Below are 21,686 nucleotides of genomic sequence, written 5' to 3'. Positions count from 1 at the left end.
AACAGATTCTTGTTTCACCAGAAAAAATGGTTTGTACAACTTTGTTTTTCAGTAGGGAGCAGTACAACGTTGCTTGGTTCCATTAAAATGCTTCAATGTCTTTTACAAAGTTCTTTGGACTAACGAACTGGGCTAATCTTATACCGAAAATAGAGAGCTTTGCTTTCTACTGCTATCTGTGATTAAAAATGTTCATAAACTTCTACGGTGGAACAATATTGGACCAACCCTGTCCAGTCATAATCATAAAAAGGCAGAAAAAGAGTTACTATACCCGCTGTGGAATTTGCCAAAATTATCAGTCTCAACCATAAATGGGAGACTTCGTCAATTTCAATCGTTTGTTCTGGAGATGTTTGCTTGAGCCACCGTTCAGATGAATTATCTACCAAAAAATCTAACAATATAATATGGATAATTTCAACCCAACTGACAAACCACTTGTTTAATTTCATCCCTTTTATTCAAGACTTTCTTTACTCCTGTTTTGATTTTAATGTCTACCTCATTTGTCGGCGATTTGTGAAAACGGCATCAGATACAGACGCTCCCCTACTTACGAACATTCAACTTACGAACAATGGTACATACGAACATGTCTGCAAATTGCGTTTAAGTCCAAAAATGTTCGCAAGTCCAATTTTGTATTTCGCGTCTTTTTCGGAGTAGTACTTCTTTCCGCCGCTAATACCGACGCCTGGCGCTGTGAGAGCTCAGCTCACCCAGCATCTACCTTCTTCGTTGCAAGGCGGAAGTGCGTGAATGTATCTCCAGTGTGCAAAGAACCTTTTTCATTTGTATCATTAAATATCTCATGCATCCAATATTGAATATGGTTGGTAAAAAGCTAAAGGCTTCTATTGAGGGAGTTGCAAGGAAGAGGCAAGCCATTTCATTTGAAACGAGTGGCAATAATAACGAAGCTTGATGCGCGTCAGAAAGTGGTGAGCGTTGCACATTCAGTACCATTTATAAACAGAAAGATCGAGCAGCAGAACCCAAATATTGAACGTTGCACAAAGTTTGCAAATCAATTGAATGATGCCATACAGTGCTACTGGATCAATTATGATGAAAAAAAGAAGAAAACTGTGCAATCGTCATTAGGTCGCTTCTTTTGGCCAGTTTCTAATACATAAATCTATCTCTCTCTCTACAGTACTGTACATATTCTCTCCATTTTATTAAATGTTTTTTTTTTCAGTACAAACCAATGCGTGTTACTTATACAAGCCTTAAACATACAAATGCACTTATATAAACCTTCAATATACTTATATAGGCCTTAAACATAAATTATAATACAAAATATAGCACTAAATCAACTTACAAACAAATTCAACTTATGAACAATCGCTCGGAACCAATTGCGTTCGTAAGTTGAGGAGTGTCTGTACTAATGTTTTTCAAAATTTCAAAGAGTGGAGTTTTGAAGGTTTTGCGTTCAACACTATCTAACTGACAAGCAGTGTCAACACACTTGCAAAAATTGCTTTTTTTAAATTGAAAAATCCCATTAAAGAATGGCTTTCAGATGTTTTTACTTCAATTTGCATTGAATCAGTGTTACCAGAACACAAATGATAGATAAAACAACGATGCGTCGCAAGTTTCAAGCAATTAAAGTATCAGAGAAGCTTAGGCGTGCTGACTCTCAAAAACAGACACACATTCCATTAGGGCCATTCTATAAACTGGAATTAGACATCTCCCAACAAATACATTCACTCCTCTGGGAGCGTGCAAACTAAATCAAGCTCAAAGTGTGTGTGGGCATACGTGTTTGGACATAGAAACACAATTACCTGCAAGACAATTTACTGCAACAACAATAGGACACTGTGGCAGGAGTTCAGCTGTGCCTATCTCAACGCAATATGCACATTGTCAATGTAATTAAACTAGCATTAGTAGCTAATTTGAGCATGTCTATCACAGAATGGAAGCGTCTCCGATTTGACTTACAGAGGAGCAACTCGCCCAAGAGTGAATAGCAAAAATCAGAACATTGTAATGCCCAGTGAAAATGCATTGGGGGAAAACGCAAAAAAAAAATTGAGGATGATTGAGATTTAAGTTTTATAACATTTAAATATAGAGTGTACAGTCATGGGCGTTCATGTATTCCACCGCGACTTTCGGGGCGAACTTTCTGCTTCTCCTTATGTATTGACGAGCCAGCTCAGTCACCCGTACACTACTCATGTTTTTTGATTATTTCGTGTTTAATATCGATTGTCATCATACGCTTTTTCTTCGCACTACCCTTCATTGCACCGGCTTGCTTTAGTTCCATAGTGTTTCCCTTAATTTTGCACTGACTAATGCAAAAAAACAACAACAACAAAAAAAACGGAAACAATGCAATGCTCCGCCCAGTGCGCGTAAAGATCTTTGCACGAGGGAGATGCGACAAAATCATAAAGCAGCCTCTTGCTGCCTAGCGAACTGGCTGTCTGAAATGCTCGTATCTCAAATTTTGTCTCGTATCTCAAGGTAAATATTTGCTCTGAATTTTACATTTTACTTGTATCTCAAATGTCGGGGCACTCGTATGTCGAGGTATTACTGTGTATATAAATATAAATATATATATATATATATATATATATATGTATGTATATGTATGTATATATATATATATATATATATATATATATATATATATATATATATATATATATATATATATGTATATATATGTATATATATATATATATATATGTATATATATATATATATATATATATATATATATATATATATATATTCATTGTCTTTCCTTTTTTTAAATGAAAAACATGATTAAATAAAACTGTTTTCCCTTTTGGAGAAAAAAAGTTCAAATAAATATTTGTAGACATCTTTAAAAAAACTATATTTAAATTTTTCCCAATTTTTTCATCCCAAAATTAAAACAAAAAATTGAAAAATCAAATAAAAAAATGTCTATTCTTAAAAATATATTATTAGATTTCTTGGCCCGCGACAAAAATGAGTTTGAGACCCCTGCCTAATAGGGCTAAATAATGGTTGGAACAATAACTCATGAATGATTGAGCGTTCATTTGTATTCACTCACCTGCCCATGGCTCCAGCTGACCTCACCCCGTGCATTGCCACAGTTTTCCATGCGGATGGAACTTCCCGACACAAAGTGCTTTGTTTCCATACACATTCTGCTTGCCTCGTTTCGTATCTGCGATGCAGACAATAAATGGTTATAACAGTCAAAGGATAGCATTAAATAATATAAAAAATAGTGCTATCTCACAATTCAGAATGTGCAATGAAGAATATCATTGATTTTCAAGTCATTCTTTTTTTTAAACTTCTTAGTGGGGTTGTTTCAAGGCTTCAAATTACCATCACATTGATGGTCATTTTTGTGTGTCTTTTTGCTTATAGTCAAGTCTAAGAGAAGTAGTGGGCATACCGTGCCCCAGGCTGCGGCAGGCGGCTCTACAGGGGGGTAGTGCTGGGACAGATCCCAGGCCACCTCGTTCATGAACCACTTGAAGTTCTTGCATCCAAGGCGGCTCCTCAGTTCCTTCTGCTCCCTTACATCACCCACAGACATGTGACGGTACTCGGGCCGCCGCTGATAGATGTACTCGGCATACTCGTCCATCCAGACCTCCGCTACGCGCTTCAGATTCTGGAAAAAGAGAAAGGCTGCTGTGAGCTGAGTTGGAAAACAGCAACTCTTTGGGCCGGAGCCTACTTTGTTTTGGTAATTTGTAAATGATCACAATGGTTATGAGGGGCATTGGATTGGATAACTTTATTCATCCCGTATTTGGAAAATTTCATTGTGACAGTAGCAAGTAAAGGCATAGTTATAAGTCAGACAGTAGAGTCAAAGGCCGCAGAACAACAAAGCAAAAGCAAAAAGCACAAAGTACAAAGCAAATCAAAGTCAATGGGATCATTAAGAATCACCAAATCATTGAGACAGAAAAGCAGCAAAAACACAAAAACGAGCTACGATTTTCGGTAGCAAAAACGGATAGACTCAAAAAGACGTAAAGTTGGACAAAAGGGCAGGGGCAAAAGTAGTAAAGTACTCGTCTCCCAAAGCACTATCTTGGGGGTAGAAAAGTGTTAAACTGTAAAAACCCATTAACAACATTGCATTAGACCACTTGTGTTCAACCTGTGGCCCTTTGCCTACCGTATTTTCACGACTATAAGGCGCACATAAAAGTATGAAATTTTCTCCAAAATAGACAGGGCGCCTTATAATCCAGTGCGCTTTATAGATGGACCAATACTAAAATTGTTATCACGATAAAATAAAATAAATCCGTCGATAGGACAACTATGGCAAGCAGGCCCTGACTCTACTATTTTCCCGCAGATAAAGTACTGCGCAGTGACTGCTGGGATATGTAGTTTTTTTTGTCAATACACCCAATGGATTGTGGCCTGCCGATCGGCATCAACACTAGCTAGCTACTATTTGTGAATGGACTGGCCTGGCGATCGGCATCAACACAGTTGCGAAGCATGGAAGACAGCCTGGGAATACTAGTTACGCTAGCTACTAGCTAGCTACCATTTGTGAACGGATTGAGGCCTGGCGATTGGCATCAACACATTTGCGAACCATGGAAGACAGCCTTGGAATAGTTACGCTAGCTACTAGCTAGCTACCATTTGGGAATGAATTGTGGCCGCCTGGTCGAACGTATTAAACTCAGCGTTTTCGATGGACAAATGTTCAATTCGGACACAGATAATGAGGACTTTGATGGTTTTGTGGGTGAAAATGATGTGAGTACATTGTAAAATGGCTAAATAAAGTACAACCTAACTCAGTCTTGCTTTCGTTGCCTTTTTAAAAACGTGTTTTTAGCGTGCGGGTGTTGCGTGCATTTGGTACATGTAGCACCAAATTAGTGTGTTTGCTGTTGTAGTATATTGATATTATTGGATTGGATAGGATAACTTTATTCATCCCGTATTCGGGAAATTTCGTTGTTCCAGTGGCAAGAGGGTGAGGATGCAGGAATAGGAAAGGCATTTTAGACATAAATAGATAGGTAATAAGTAGGTCAAGAAATAAATACATGAATAAATATATAATTAAATAAGCGTGTTGCTTAGCACATATATACATACATACATACACATAAATGTACATGCATGCATATGGTAGGTCTTAACACACAACCATTTTTTGTTAAAGAGCCTGACAGCTGATGGGAGGAAGGATCTGCGGAAGCGCTCCCTCCTGCAATGAGGGTGCCGCAGTCTATTGCTAAAGGAGCTTCGGAGGGACTCCACAGACTCATGCAGGGGGTGGGAGGTGCTGTCCATGATGGACATCATCCTGGTCAGCATCCTCCGCTCTCCCACTTCCTCCACAGAGTCCAGAGGACAGCCCAGAACAGAGCTGGCCCTCCTGACCAGCTTATTCAGCCTGTTCCTGTCCCTCTCCGTGCTCCCGCATCCCCAACGAAGCACTGCATAAAACACTGTAGATGCCACCACAGTGTCGTAGAAAGTCCTCAGCAGTGTCCTGCATACTCCAAATGACCGTAGACTCCTCAGTAGGTAGAGGCGGCTATTAGAGGCCTATTAGTGCAAAGTTATCACAGCCGTCAACCTGGGTGTATTGACAAAAGGACTATTTATCCCAGCAGTCACTGCGCACCGGAAATAGCGTCTGTGGCTGCTTTCGTAGACAGCGCTATTACGGTTCGATAATCATCCATAAATAATATATATATATGCCATGGCTGGCTTCACGAAAAGTGGCAGGCAGCGCCGGGCTTCTTACGCTACGATTTGTGAATGGATTGATGGAAATGACGGTGACTCTGAGAACGAAGAGAGGGGACCCGGCTTTTTGGAAGGCTCGTTTGGGCAATTGTTTAATTTGGACACAGAAAATGAGGACTTTGAGGGATTTGTGGGTGATGATGACGTGAGTGAGTTGTAAAATGTCTAAATAAAGTACAACCGAACTCAGTTTTGCTTCCGTTGCCTTTTTAAAACATGTTTTTAGCGTGTGGGTGTAGCGTGCAAGAACTATATTTCCCAGCAGTCACTGCGCACCAGAACCCGGAAATAAGCTGCTTCCGGTAGTCAGCGCTATTGCGTTTCGATGTTCATCCATATATAATATATAATATATATGCGTGTAATGAAACGGTGCGTGCTTTGTGTGTCTAAAATACAGAAATAGCACTCGTTACTGACACTGCAGCTTAAATACAATGCGCCGAATAGTCGTGAAAATACGGTACTTTTTATTGGCCAGCGCACAGGAAGCTTAATTTCACTCTACATGTTTTTGAAATTCTCAGGTTCAACACTAGATGGAGTTAATCAATTAAACAGGGTTTCTCCATTATATAAGGGTCTACTCCTGACAAAAGAAATCAATGTTGAAAGCTGTAGAATTTCAGTATTTTTTGTTTACATAAATACATTTATAGATACAGTGGTACCTCGACATACGAGCATTTCGAGATATGAGTAAAATCACTCCTATTATTACTACATTCCATACTACATGTTTTCTCGCCAATACAAAAATACATGTACACGAGTAAAATGATCAAAAAACGTATTTATTAAATATTACAGTTAGAGGCATATGACTAGTGTGTTAATATCGAAGTACAGTGGTACCTCGTCATACGACCGCTCGTCATACAAAATTCTCGTCTTACGAGGGAAATTTCGATCGAATAATTGCCCGTCATGCGATCAAAATTTCATGATGCGACCATCTTTCGTGTATAACAATATCTACGAGCACGGAACGATTAATTCAGACGAGTTTCTCATACGACCAGGAAACGCACAACGCGCGGGCAAAAAGAGGGCTTTCTGGGTAATGAATTATACTCGTGCACACAACACCCATAGGCAATGGCAACCTTTCTCAGAATAAAACTTCATTACCCACAATCAATACGTGGGTAAGCTCAACTATTGTATTTCCTGTTATTCTTTCTAAGGAAAGACGCTCCCGCGATCGTTCTTTAAAGACTATTTCTCGTTGGCAAGTGGTCGTGCCTTATCCTATTGTGATGACATTTGTATGCGACATTATCGAAATATTTTGAAGGGTAGACAAAAACAAACAACTCTTGATGCGTTCGTTTTGAAGACTTCGGCGGAGCGGCCAGGTGGTGTCAACCCGTAGAACTACGCAAGGTAAAAAAGATTACAACAAATTTAGAATTTAGTTTTGTTTGAAGTTACATAAAACGTTGAGTGACTGTATATAGTTATCCAAGTTAATTTAAATTTGTTTGTTCGTTTACGAGTGCATTGTTGCCGTGGATAAAGCCCCCCGAACAGCCCCCCCGCCTCCGTGTATGCCGCTGTCTCTACCCTCCGCGAAATGTGTCTAATTTTACTCCTTTTAAACACATTATTACTATCAAACCACTCGTTATTTATTACTTTGTCAATATATGGCGAATTATAAGAAATAACACATTTTTTTCAATCCAATATCCTGTTTTTGGTGTTTTTTTCAGAGAGTTGGAACGAATTAATTTGTTTCCCATTCATTTCAATAGGAAACTTCCGCTCGAGTTACGAGAATCTTATCATACGAGCTCAGTCCCGGAACGGATTAAGCTCGTATCTCAAGGTACCACTGTAGAATATATTAATTAAAATTGTAAATACTTTAAGTACTGACTCACAATGAAAATAGCTCCTCTGATTCATTTAAAAAAAAACAAAAAAACAAAAACAGGTTATTGTGAGGTTTAGTCCAAGTCCTCTTCGTCAGATTCGAGAGGTATTGGATCATTAGTGGAATCTTCAGGAGGCAATATAGGGCCAGCAGGAGGAGCTTCTTTCTGCGGGAGGTTTTCCGGCGCACAAGGAACATGGCGACCGCCGTTTCTTTTCTTGTACAAATATGCTTTGGTAAAAGGGCATGACACTGTCAAGACGATTGCCAAATTCAATGCCTCTGACCATTTTGTCATCAATCTCCTGGACCCGTTGTTGCAAATGTGTGCCATATGCCAGGAGTTCAAATTTTTCCTCTGTAGACGACATTTGTAAACCTAAATATCTCCCACCCAGTGGATCCAATCGCATTAACTCCTATTGTGCTCTATAGAGGATATTCAGGGGTTTTCAATGATACCAAATTTCCTTTGCAGTATTCCTATTACTTCACATAGATTGGGGAATTTCAAAATAAATGTGATTGGACAACATTTTTTTTCCTGGTAGTCAGGAGGCTATTGAAGATCTCTGGCAGAAGGAAGACCATGTTCCTCATCCTCGTCGTTGTCTGCTGCTTCTTCTTCTGCACTCCTGCTGTTGACGTCCTCTCAACATCACTTTTTTCGGTCACTGTCATCATGTTTCATTTTTTTCCTGGGCTCAATGGATGCCAGGACGCTGAGGACATTATCAACGGAGACTCAAAATCCAAACAAAATTGGAATGGGCTCGGGAAATTCACTTGCAACAAAACAGGAGAAGGAAAGATGTGGCCCTTCTCGAGCAACGTAATTCAGTGCCGAAGAAGAAGGAGAGCCCTGTCTTCGACTTGCGAGTTTCTGCGTGAATTCTGACATTTTTATGAATTTTTAAAATAATTAATATGAAAAAACGCAATGTACTGAAGCCGTGAATGTTGAAGCCGAAAAGTGTTGAAGGATCACAGTACAGTAATAGCTTGACATACGACTGCCCCGACATACGGGTGCCCCGACATACGAGCAATTTGAGATACGAGTAAAATTTTGAGCAAATATTTATCTTGAGATACGAGACAAATTTTGATATACGAGCATACAGCGGACGCGAGAGGCTCCTCATAAGAACAATATGGGCACTGTCTTTCTGGTCGCAACTCCCTCATGTAATGTCTCTGCGAGCACTAGGTGGAGCGTTGCATTATTTCAGTGTTTGTTTTTCCAATCCAATATCCTGTTTTTGGTGTTTTTTCAGAGGGTTGGAACGAATTAATTAGTTTTTAGTTCATTTCTATGGGAAACATTCATTTGAGTTACGAGTAAATTGACATACGAGCTCAGTTCCGGAACGCATTAAGCTCGTATCTCAAGGTACCACTGTACAGTCATATCTCTACTTAAGAATGCTTCTAGATATGAATTTTTTATATGCAAATGAGTGCCTCGAGATACGAAAAAGATCCAAGTTACAAAACCCCCCAAAAAGTAAATGCATTTCCTTATCCGTTATTTTATTTTGAAAATATTGTCGCGGATGCATTGATTCTCACTTTAGAGAGAAGTTTTTAACAGTGCTGAGTTCTAGTAGCAAGCGGAGGACAGGGGAATGGCTTTCAGCAAGGATTTTGACATTTTTATGAACTTACAAAAAAACGTAATTAACCCCAAAAATTTTCCGCAGAAAAAAATACATAATGTAGTGAGGTCGCAATGGTTGAAGCCGTGATATTCGAGGGATTAGTACCGACAATAAAAGTATTCAATTCAATTGGCTGTCTCACAATAACCACTATCCATGTTTCAAGAGTCTCTCTTACATACCCGTCCAGCTCGGCTAAATGCGCCCCTTATTAAGCGATTAAAAACTGTACAAATGCAATACGACACATACTTTCACACTCAAACGCGCGCACACAATCACACGCACAAGCACACAAGCACACGCACAAGCACACAAGCACACGCGCGCACGCACACGCACAAGCACACGCGCACAAGCACACACGCGCGCGCGCACACGCGCACGCGCACACACACACACACACACACACACACACACACACACACACACACACACACGGCAGACGTTAAAGTCTAAAATGTAATATAGAGTGAACAGCTTTCAGCCCTGGTACATCTGGCGGAAAAACATGGGTATTACGTCTCCCATATAACGGCGGCGCAGGGTACATTTTCATATGCTTGTTATTCATTTTAAGACATTAATCAATCATTTCCATATAATTTTCTCTCATTTTTGTATGTTTCCGGACATCTTTCAAACAAAATTGGGACACTGACCAATTTTAAAGGGTTTAGTTGGTAGTTCTTTGAGGACCGTGGAACAAATGAGAGTTTACATATAAAGTACTGCTATACTTACAAAATTTTCAAATTACGAAAAAAGTTCTGGAACCAACTAATTTCGTAGGTAAAGGTACGACTGTATGTGGCTTTAATGTTGGATGGCTTTGTTTAAACTTGGAATAACTCCATTTGGATGTGCTACTGGTGAACACTTACCTATATATCCGCAAATAATCAAGCAAGTCACGCAAGGTTATAAACACAGCACAGTTTCTTTCCAGACACCTTTTTTCAGGCTCTAACAATTGCTACCATCAAAGACTTGAGAGTAATGAAGAACAAATCACCTATCTAAAACATTCTTTACAGGGTCGCTATGTACAAACAAAAAGAAATTATAAAAAAGTCAGCCTTAAGTGCATGAGCCGACAAACGGAAGTACTGTATGAGTTAGAATGAAGACAAATCACCCAGCCTTGGAGGGCCGGAAAAGATGCACCCACACAGCCTGTTGCATGCTTCATTGCTTTTAGCATGGCACAAGGTGAAGCAACCCTCTTCTGTGCTTTCCACGGTGATAAAATTCAAGGAGGTGGAGAGGTTGATCTCTTGAACTGCACGAAGGCTAGATTTTCAGACTGGAGATTGAGGAAAAATCTGTGATGCATTTGTCTGCTCGTGTGGATGTTTAGAGCGCCTCCACCTCGATGTTGACTGTAATTGTGTACGAAACAGCAATGACCGAGGAGAGGCATTTTTGTGTGTGTGGGATTCGGTTGTGACATCATCGCCATCAGCATGGACGCTGGCTTGACTAGAGTGCCTCGTTGCTAGGCTGTGAGCGTGCATGTCATGCATAAAGTACAAGTTAAATTATGTGTAGGCATGCAGATAATGTTTTTGGCAGCAAGAAAGGTAGATTTTTTTGTACTTGTGTTCATTCATTCATTCATTTTCCATACTGCTTATTCTCACAAGGAATGTAGGGGGTGCTAGGGCCTTTCCCAGCCAACTATGTGCACCAGGCAGGGGACACCCTGCTAACCACCGGGCCGCCAACTTGCGTTCAGTTTCAAGTATTTTTTTTGGTACCACTATCACTGTTTTACAGACTAAATAAATGATGGAATCTTGTCAAAGTGTATTTAAGAATAAACTATTAAGACTCACAGAGATCAATAACAATTGAAATTTTAGATTTTTTTTCTTCTTAATCTAATGCTGAAGATCATCGGTCCTAAAAAACGAAGACGTAGCAGGAGGACAGGAGCCGGCACACGGCATATGACTCAATGGAAAAAGAGTGTTTATCATGGGATGAAATGGGAGTAGAAAATTGAATGTTGGTCAGAGGAGGAACTCAGTCCCCAAAAACATGAAATTTTACTCTACAAGTTCAAAGCTGGGGCTCAAGCTCCATAACACCAACATTGCGACTGAGAGAAAGACGGGTGCCCGACACGGAAGAATCTTTGGGCCCCAGTAACATCGTCTATAATCCTTATAAAGCGTGATTTATGGGTTTGTGCGTGTATGTTAAGATTCTATCGCTACGTTTGTCCAAACCATGCAACGTAGAGAGTTGAAATTTTTTATGGTGCCCAGAAACGGCTGTCGGATCCTAATTGAATTTTGAGTAGGTTCTCTAAGTGTGTAAACTCAACTTTTATTTGTTACAGCTGAAAGCAGAGTTGATGTATGAATCGTTGTTTTCACATAATGTGCCCTAAACGCACCGCATGGCTGATTGGTCCGCCAGCGAGTTTCTAGGTGCTCCCCGGAACACTTTTTTTTCTGTCGTGACGGGAGTTATAAAACATCCACCCATCCATAAATCACGCTTTATCTATTCTCTAATCCTTATAAAGTGTGATGTATGGATGGATGTGTGGGTGTGTGTGCACCTCGAAACTCGCTGGCAGAAATTATTCCCAAAATAACGTTTGTAAATGACCTTGAAAGGGGTCTTGGGTCAGCGCGTCCAGCACCATCGTGTCTCGCCGAGTCTTTTCCGTCACGATAGGACACGATAAGTGTTTCGGGGAGCAGGAATACATAAAGCGTGATTTATGGATGGGTGGATGTTTTATGTTAACATTCTCACTCTACTTTTGTCCAAACCCTGCATTGTAGAGAGTTGACATTATTGTGGCCAGAAGCGGCTGTCGCATCCAAACCGTGCATCGTACAGAGTTGACATTTTTTATTGTGGCCAGAAAAGGCTGATTGAATTTCTTTACCTTCTCTAAGTGTGTAAACTCAATCTTTTATTTGTTAACCAACCATTTTTCAAAAGAGAATTTTATTGATAGCGCAACAATCTTTTGGTTCTAAACAAGTTGGTGGGACCCTCCTGCTTGTATCTACTCAATGGTAAATATCTTACATTTTCAACCCTGGACTTTACACACAAGCATCGCGATTGAAAATCTAATTTGAAATTTGAAACTGGGATTTTTTTTCTGGTGCATTTTTGGTGACACTGGCCACGGCCAAGAACACTAGCCTTGTTGTTTTGGCTCCCATGTCATTGTTAACTATGGCAGCTAGCCATCATGGTAACTACTTAATACTGTTATATTTTAATGGAGTTTAGCCCAAAAATAACCCAATTCATTGGCAACACGTCATTTGTCACTTGGTCAAGGCACCCTTCAGTAAAATGTTTGGGGAGTTTTTTTGCTAAAAGTAACAGAAAAAAAAGAAAACATTTGTGGGAACACATAAAACTAAAACCTTGGCCACCAAGGCAAAAAAACCAAACACTTATTTTGTTTATTTTACAAAGAAAATGTCCATGGGTTGTGGCTCAGCTAAATCCGATCTACACATTCAGTAAAGTAACCCATTAGGCAGGGGTGGCGAACAAAGATTTTAAACTGTGAGAGTCAAAGAGCCACACCTTATGTCAGAAGCAGCATAAAAAAATCCAATCTGCCAAATTATTGTTTAAATATAATTTATTATTTGTTTTTGATAAATTTGGGTGTGTTTGAAGAGAGAAGTATATACAAAATATGATAAGAAACAAAGAGCCACGTGTTTGCCACCCCTGCCCTTATGTGATAGTCCAACTTGAAGTAAGAGATTTGAAGAGTCTTTGTTTAACTCGTGTGCATTCTTTACCCACCAATGCCAAATTGATGTGTGTTCGTGAGGGTCAAACTGAGGAAACTTACCCTGGCAAGGCTGACTCCACCGGGCACTTTGTATGGGACGTACTTCCTGTAAATATGTCCCACCCTGGAACACGGGATGTCTTCCATACGACCACCGCACATCCACACCTGGGCGTAAGTACAGTATTTAGTATCATTATAGCCATATTATAAAGTGTATTTTCTCATTCTTAAGAATTCAGTCCCCGTCAACAGGTTCATCTGAACAGACAGTATATAATAAAGCAGATTTGACACCTCAATTCATATTCGTATCAAAGCCGGTACGGCGCAGACAACATTTAATCTCCCATCACAGAATCCGTCTAGTTAAATCAGACTCCCCTAACGGAAGAAGGGGCGGGACAGTTACGGGGTGGGGGCCCTTTGTGCTTGATTAAGTGAGACGACAAAAGCGAGGTGCGCGTTCAAAGCACAATTCGATTACTGAGCGGTGCAAGGCCATCAGCTTACTCGACTGACTGGAAGAGTGGCGGGACGGCTCTTTACGATTCTGACCATGTCGCTACCACTCATACGGAATAATTCACGTTGAAATGGCAAACGAAAGCTCAATCTAATAACAAGGCATTGTGAGCGTGATTGATGTAAAGTCGCTTGGGTTTAACTCTAACAAGAGCCAAAAACTGTGCGCCTGGGGACCTTTTTCCTCAATCAGGTTTAATATTTTTGACATTATTACACATTATGAGCTTCTGTGACTGATATTTTTGCCTCCTGCCGAGAACCAGCCATTGTTGAAGTTCCGATCACTGTTGGATGAACATCATACATATATATGTACGTATGTATATGTATAGATATGTACTACATATCTATACATATGACTATTTCTGAGAATGGGTGCGCACGTGTGTATGTGTGTCCGTGAGGTCCGAGTAAAATGGAGACAAGATCGTTAGTCCGATTTGAATGCGGTTTCCACCAAAAGTTGGCAAATTTACGCCAGTAGGGATGCACAGCAATTTTCGAATTTGGACTCCAGTTTTTCAGAAAATCCATATTTGTACCAGGGTGTCGAATTTTTGAGGTCGGAAAAGGGCAAATTTGGGCAATTTTTTTCGGTACTTGCGAAACTTTCAGATCAAAACCACTCTGTTTTGTAAAAGCACCATGACGAGGACAACATTGCACCTGCATCATTTTCCAGGTCATTCGTGTTGCCTTGCTAAAAATCGATAAAAACCCTCGATTTTGGACGCTTCCAAAAACAGCCATTTAATACGGATTGGACGCAATTTCCACATTTTACGTCTGATTTTAATGTGGTTTTCGACTATGGTTAGCTTCAATAGTGAATTGTGTCATGACAGGGCCCGATTTTTGAATTTCACTTTTGGTTCTTCAAAAAAAATCGATTCAAATCGAACCCGAGGTCGCATTTTTGACCTTTGACAGTTTTTTAACACATGCAAAACTTTTAGACCACAAACGATTACAGTTTTTGCAGCACTATGCAGGCGCAGATGCGGCATTTATCTGCTATTTAAAGTGGTTTGCCTAGAGGCGTAAATTTGCCAACTTTTGGTGAAAACCGCATTCAAATCGGACTAACGGTCTTGTCTCCATTTTACTCAGACATCACAGACACACACACGTGCGCACACATTCTCAGAAATAGTAATATGTATATATATATATATACATATATCTATACATATATATACATATATTTACACATATATATATATATATATATATATATATACACATATATACATATATATATATATATACACACACACACATATATATATATATATATATATATATATATATATATATATATATATATATATACATACACATATACACACACACCCACCCACACACATCTATATCTATATATAACTATATATCTAGATCTATATATATATATACATATATACATACATATACATGTACTGTAATTACTTTCTGTATAAAAAATAATTTTATGTTCAAAATGTCTTTTTTCAAACTTGAGTCCTGAAAAAGAGGGGGTCGTCTTATATTCGGGCCAACACGGTAGATATTGGTTAATATCTCATCTTATCTCATTTTCTGAACTGCTTAATTCTCAATAGGGAATGGAGTCTATCCCAGCTGATTACGGGCCCGAGGCGGGGGACACCCTGAATTGGTGGCCAGCCAATCGCAGGGCACAAGGAGACAAACAGCCATTCACGCTCACACTCATACCTAGGGGCAATTTAGAACATCCAATCAGCCTACGATGCATGTCTCTGCAATGTGGGAGGAAACCGGAGTACCCGGAGAAAACACATGCAGGCCTGTGGAGAACATGCAAACTCCACACAGGTGGACCAACCTGGATTTGAACCCAGGAATCCCACTGTGAGGCCGACGCGCTACCCACTCATCCACTGGGCCGCTCAACATCTTGGTTAATACGATAAACACATTTCAATGAAGCCATTCATTGTTGCGCCTCCACAAACAACATAGTAATCACATAAAACATTTCTCATAGCTCCAATGGTGAGTAAAGTAAGAGAAGGTAATTGTTTCCATCACCTTGAAGGAGATCTCATACTGCTCTCCTCCCCAAATCTCCAGACCTGTGTCGTACCCTCCTAACTCCCAGAACCACTTCCTGTCCATGGCAAACAGCCCACCGGCCATTACAGGAGACCTAAGCCGCCAAGGGAAAAAAACATTTTGGTTGACAGGGATTGGTCACATTGGTTTCATTGACTAAATTCCCAACTTCTACTAATGAACCTGTGACACCAGGCTGTAATTAGTGTTTAACATATTGAAGCCGATATAAATTCTAATCTGAAAACTTGTCCACAGTCTCAAATGTCAAAATTACATTTGAGGAGGAAATTTGAACCAAGACAGTACATTTAATTACAGACGACTTGATGCTTTCTATTTCTGCTCAATTGACATCGAGGATAGAATTTTTTTTGGGTGGAGTCTTTTTTTTTTAATAGCTCAGGCCACAACTGTGTCAATGTCAATAAAAATGAAAATCTTTGCAACTTCAATTGGATTTGCGTTGAAGGTCATCTTGTCAGGCAAGACGAGATGACTAATTCCAAGAAATGAGGATAGATTCCGTCTGTCAGGCAGCTCTATTTTTCTGCTTATCTTCCCCTGCCACAAGTGTATTTGCTCCTCAAGATTCTTCAACAGCTTTTTTTACAATGACCATGGAAAATCAGCTTTTTCATAGCCTGCTGGCCTTTGAAAGGTAAAAGCAGGAGCATGGATTTGGGGAGTGGGAATCATTCGCAAGAGCGCATCAAACTCGAGAAATTACAATACTGTCGGCTTAACTGTTGGAACTTAAAATAGAACAAGTCATAGTGAGTGCAACTCACTCAAAGGGCTCGCTAAGGTCGGTTTTCTGCAGCCGGGCGGGGATGGGGATGCGCTTGTAGTACATTTCCCAGTCGAAGGCCCCCCGCATGGCGTCACCTGCCTGCGTCTCGTAGCCGAAGGTGTCATGGTCGATCACATCGATCATCGGGCACACGATGGTCTTGCGGTTTTCTGCGATTCGGTCTGAGAATTACAGACTGTGTTACGGATTTGATGGGGCTTGCTTTTCATAGCTTGCTGGCTTGCATTTTGCATTCATGACATTTATTGTTTAAATTAAACTTATGACTCATTCTGGCTCATTGGTGGACACTATTGTTTCACAATCCTTTGTTTATTGGAGAATTTATTGTTGACAGCTTGCAGGTTTTGTTTTCATTTAAAAGGTAATTTTTTTCCATTCATAACATGTACATATCAAGAACCGAAACCTGAGTGCCCACACGATTTTGATTTTTCTCAATCTCTCACACAAAAAGTTACTATTGTCACTAATTTTCTAAGTGTCTGACAGACTAATTTCCTCACCTAGTAGTGGAGGCAGCCAGTTGACATTAGCCTCGCAGTGCGAGTCCAGGAAGGTGATGACCTCGCCCTTGGCGGCAGCAGCCCCCAGCAAGCGAGTCCGTATCAGACCCTCCCTCTTTTTACTCCTCAGAATGCGCACTTTGGGGAAGCGGACCATGTACTCATCCAGAGGGGCCTTGAGGTGCTCTGTCCGAGGAGAAATAATAATGACTGTTTCGAGAATGACTGCTTCAAGTTAAAAAAGCTGACTTGCTGTGTCTTTTTGAATACGGTTTAATTTTTTTGACGAGCATGGAGATTAATTTTTAGCGTAATTCAATTCAATCACAGCAACAAATAAACAACATAAATATAACCAGTTACATGCCTAACATATATAATGAGAGAGAATGTGAAAATCCTGAAACAGTGAATTATTTGAGTAATAAGTATTCAGAGCAGCATAAATACTGTGAATTAAAACTTCAATAGCACCTTACTACTCTTACAATAGATGAAAAAAAGTTAACCATCAACAATAAATAAGGCATCTGGCAGTGCCACCTGCTCCAAACTTAAAATGTCCCCCTTTTGGCCTTCGAAATTATAACTCAACTGGAAATTCTTTTTCCTCTGCAAACTTTTCTGCAATCTGCTGATTTTTTACTTTTTACTGCTGTCGTTGGACTATAAGGAGGGTGAAACGCAAGTGTAGGACATAAAAAAGTGGATGCATGCATAAACACTGCTGGCACAGGAGTAAGACTTTAAATGGTCAGTATTCAAGAAGAGTATGCATTATCAGAAATGTATGTGGCTAACAAGGGAGTCTTATAGCAAGTCATGCCTGGAAAGAACATCCAAACTCCACAGAGAAGACCGGCCTCGGGATCTGTTGGGGTTATTCTGGATAATATTATAGATGTATGCATTTTAATTACTTTTGTATAAGAGTGTCTTTAATTTGAGACTGGGGCAAACTCAAGGTCACCCTGCTGGCTCCAGCTTGTTGACGCAACACCTCACCCTCCAAGGACTGTTTACTGGGAGATACACCTCGCAACCCAGACACCCAGATGCAAGTTTGCAATGAAGATCTGCGAAGGACTCATAAATTGATTTGACTGGGATACCGGCAGTTTACCTTATAAAGAAATTATTATGCTTATACTGCAAATTCTTATGCAGGTGTTTTGGTTTCGATCTAATATGAGCAGTTGTTTTTTGACCTTAATGGTGTTATTCGGTTAGCTTATGCAATTGTTTTGAATGAGATTACATGAAATGTTTTGAGTATGTCGCGACTAAATGGAGAGAAGAGTATGCCGCTCTTCAGAATCCTCTTGAACGAAGGCGAGTTATGAGTGATTTCTCCTTGCAAGTTGTAACCAGTGTATGTTTAAAGATGTCTTCCATGTTAATTAAATTGTATTAATAATTAATCCATCAGGATCGAACCCACAACAGTGTGACATACTAGAGTGTTTGATCTATTAGTGTGACATACTAGAGTGTTTGATTTATTAGTGGGACATACTAGAGTGTTTGATTTATTAGTGTGACATGCTAGAGTGTTTGATTTATTAACGATTGCATGTAAAGAAGCTATGACGAGTTTGGATTGAATGTGTGTATCGGTGTTCGATTGGTGATCCTTGGATCCACATGGCAAGTGTGGGGCATGTTAAAGTAGATCGGTATTCGATTATTGATGTCTTAGCAAGTAGCTTGAGGCACGGGAGGTATGCTGAATCATTACAGTAAAAGTTGGATTGAACTAACAACAACATCTCGCTGTTCTGATTATTTCCCCCTGTGTGTCAAGGTATGCTGTTTGTTGTAAAGGTTGTTTGAGTTTGGGGTTTGTAATATACACTGTTTAGCGTGTGAGAAAAGAGATAATGGTTATTAATGTTTATTTACTTTTGAATTACGGGCGTGAATGTGAGAGTCTCGGGGCACGCACATGGAATAGCATTTAGCACGCTACCTTCGGCCACCATTATCGTTGACAGTGTCTATAACGGTCATAGAAAGGATGTTATATTGTTGATATTGCATTGTTTGCCCTGTTGAATAATAGTAGGACTACTAGAAGTTGTAAAAGTAAAAGATATAACAAGTTATGACCGTGTGTTGAACGAGTGTGTGTGTGCATTGGGTTTTGGGTTCTAAAGTGTTGAATATATATATATTTATATATATAGGTGTAATTGTACATTATGTTTTGGGTTCTAACGTGTTGATAATGTATATATATGGGTTTAATTGTATGTTATGGGTTTTTGTGTTGAATGATTACAGTAAAAGTTGGATTGAACTAACAACAACATCTCTCTGTTCTGATTATTTCCCCCTGTGTGTCAAGATCGAATGCAGGGTGTAACATTTTGGAGGCACCGCTGGGATTGCTGTTCAGATGTCCAGTGTCCAAGACCTGCTCACTGAATTCTGAGCCAGCTAAATCCCCCCACAAAACCAGGCCGATGGCAGTGAGAGGAGGTGTTGCTGTTTAAGAAGAACTGGAAGTTGGCGGTTGAGTACTTGTCATCTGAGGCCTACGAGATCATCAGATGGACAGTAAAGACGTGCCAGTTCAGAGTTCACTCCTGTACAGTCAACAGAGCTCCTAGATCGTCAACAAAATGGAACAGTTACTCGAAGAGGTGGTAGGAACATTGAACAACCTGACGGAAAATAACCTACTGGAAATATGTGATTTTCTTAACATATTAAGAAGTGTTAAACGGAAATTGCGTCTATCATTAGTGGCTCACATTGTAAAGTACCTAGAAAGAGAAGAACTAGAGGAACTGCAGGATGAAGGCATGTCTGAATTGTTGAAACTGAAAGAGAAAATATCAGATATGAAGCATGAAGTCAAAAGAGATGAAAACGAAAAGCAAGGATCAAGATTGGAAGAGACTCCAATAACTTTGCCCCAGCTACCAGATGCTGCGGACCCTCAAGGGGGTGTGTCTCCCCAGCCCCAGCCAAGCTCATACTGGCGCAAGGACTTCAAAATTGCCGGCCAAATAGGTGAACCAGGCCAGAGGGACAAGCTGACATTCTCCAGCCTTGTTCATCAAATTGAAAATGGACTGAATAGGGGTTACCTAGATCTGGAAATTATTGATGCAGTTATCAGAGCTATCTCCCCCAGTTTGCAGCTACGTAATTATTTGGAAGAGAAACCTAACCTCACTCTTCCCACACTCAAACGCATCCTACGCGCTCATTTTCAGGAAAGGAGTGCTACCGACCTGTATGTGCAGTTAGCTTCAGAAGTGCAGCATATCAAAGAGACTCCTCAAAGTTTCTTAATGCGAGTCTTAGTTCTTAGGCAGAAGGTACTGTTTGCATCTCGAGAATCAGAATCAGGAATCCAGTACAACCAAAGTTTAGTCCAGCGTATGTGCTTGCACACGATACTCACTGGTCTCCAGAGTGACAGTGTTAGAGTAGATATGCAGCCTCTCTTGCTGAACTGTAAGACTTCAGATGAGCTTTTACTAGAGCGGTTAAATATAGCCTGTGCTAATGAAGTGGAAAGGAGAAATAAAAAGAAGTTTAGTACCCCACAGGCAGCGACACATGTTAGCAAGGTGCAGTCAGAAGAACTACGACCTACCAATTGCCCTGTAGAAGAAAAACCAAAAGTGTCCCCTGAGGTACGAGCGGAGTTGACTGAACTTAAGGCAAGTGTTGCTTCTCTTAAAGATCTCAGTGCAGAAATAGCTCAGATAAAGGAGATACTACAGCAGTCTACGTTTCAGCCTCAGTCCTACCTCCCACCTTCAGTTAGAAGACCAGTTAGGGAGCCCCAGCCACCGTTTGCAAAACAAAATTACTACAGCAAGCCCCCAGCACCCCCCTGGAACACTAGCCGCCCTGCTTATGTCCCAAGAAGGTGTTTTGCTTGTCAGCAGGGAGGGCGAGATGTGAAGTGCACACATTGTTATCGGTGTGGGAGTGGAGAACATTTCCAAGCTGGATGTAAAATCCGAGGAGGCAGACCACTAAAAGAAGAGACAATAGCAGAGCTAACTCAGGAAAGGGAAGGTGTGGTTCGTGTGCTTTGTGGCACACCCAGTCCACTGGCCATCGTCAATCCTCCCAGCATGCAACAGCAGCAGGTGGGAACTCAGCAACACCTGATGGTGGAACCTACCGATTCAAAGGCAAAGATCAGACGACTTAGACAAGAGCTAGAAGAGAGGAATAGACAACTGCTAGACAACAGACACCAGCAGGAAAACATGGAGGAAGAAATAAAGAGGCTCCAGCAGGAGAATTTGAAGCTGCTCGTAGACGCCCGTGCAGCCCGCGCCTATCGTGATGAACTGGATGCGCTGAGAGAACGCGCAATCAAAGCTGACAAGCTGGAGTTATACAAGGCCAAAGTGGAGAAAGGGAGACAAGGGATGGAGGAGGCGTACACCATTGCCACCGTGAGTGTACGAAAAGCTGCAGAACGAGGTAAAAAGCACTATGACACCAAAGTGAGGAGCTCCGTGCTACAACCAGGAGAGCGCATCCTGATAAAAAACCTGACACCAGAAGGAGGAAAAATTGACAAGAGTATGGAGAGAAATAAACAGCAGCCGGTATCTCATCTTCAAGAGACAGACCAAGACAGTGGTTACGAAGATGACTTTCACTACAAGCCCCT

At 40.5% G+C, this 21,686-nt stretch overlaps 1 protein-coding gene across 3 annotated transcripts in view; it reads right to left on the bottom strand.

Moving 5' to 3' along the window:
* Positions 1-21,686, bottom strand: part of LOC144067684 (polypeptide N-acetylgalactosaminyltransferase 10-like) — a 79,094-nt gene that overhangs the window by 10,402 nt on the left and 47,006 nt on the right. For all 3 annotated transcript variants that reach the window (XM_077591501.1, XM_077591502.1, XM_077591503.1), the window contains 6 exons: positions 17,036-17,221; positions 16,507-16,690; positions 15,692-15,809; positions 13,175-13,282; positions 3,437-3,658; positions 3,083-3,199 (listed from right to left, as the gene is read on the bottom strand). In XM_077591501.1, coding sequence (XP_077447627.1) covers positions 3,083-3,199; positions 3,437-3,658; positions 13,175-13,282; positions 15,692-15,809; positions 16,507-16,690; positions 17,036-17,221 — 935 coding nt within the window. The remainder of the gene's footprint in view (positions 1-3,082; positions 3,200-3,436; positions 3,659-13,174; positions 13,283-15,691; positions 15,810-16,506; positions 16,691-17,035; positions 17,222-21,686) is intronic.

Source organism: Stigmatopora argus, chromosome 22, assembly GCF_051989625.1.
Source record: "Stigmatopora argus isolate UIUO_Sarg chromosome 22, RoL_Sarg_1.0, whole genome shotgun sequence".
Taxonomy (NCBI): Eukaryota; Metazoa; Chordata; class Actinopteri; order Syngnathiformes; family Syngnathidae; genus Stigmatopora; species Stigmatopora argus.
This window is presented reverse-complemented; position numbering and strand designations above follow the sequence as displayed.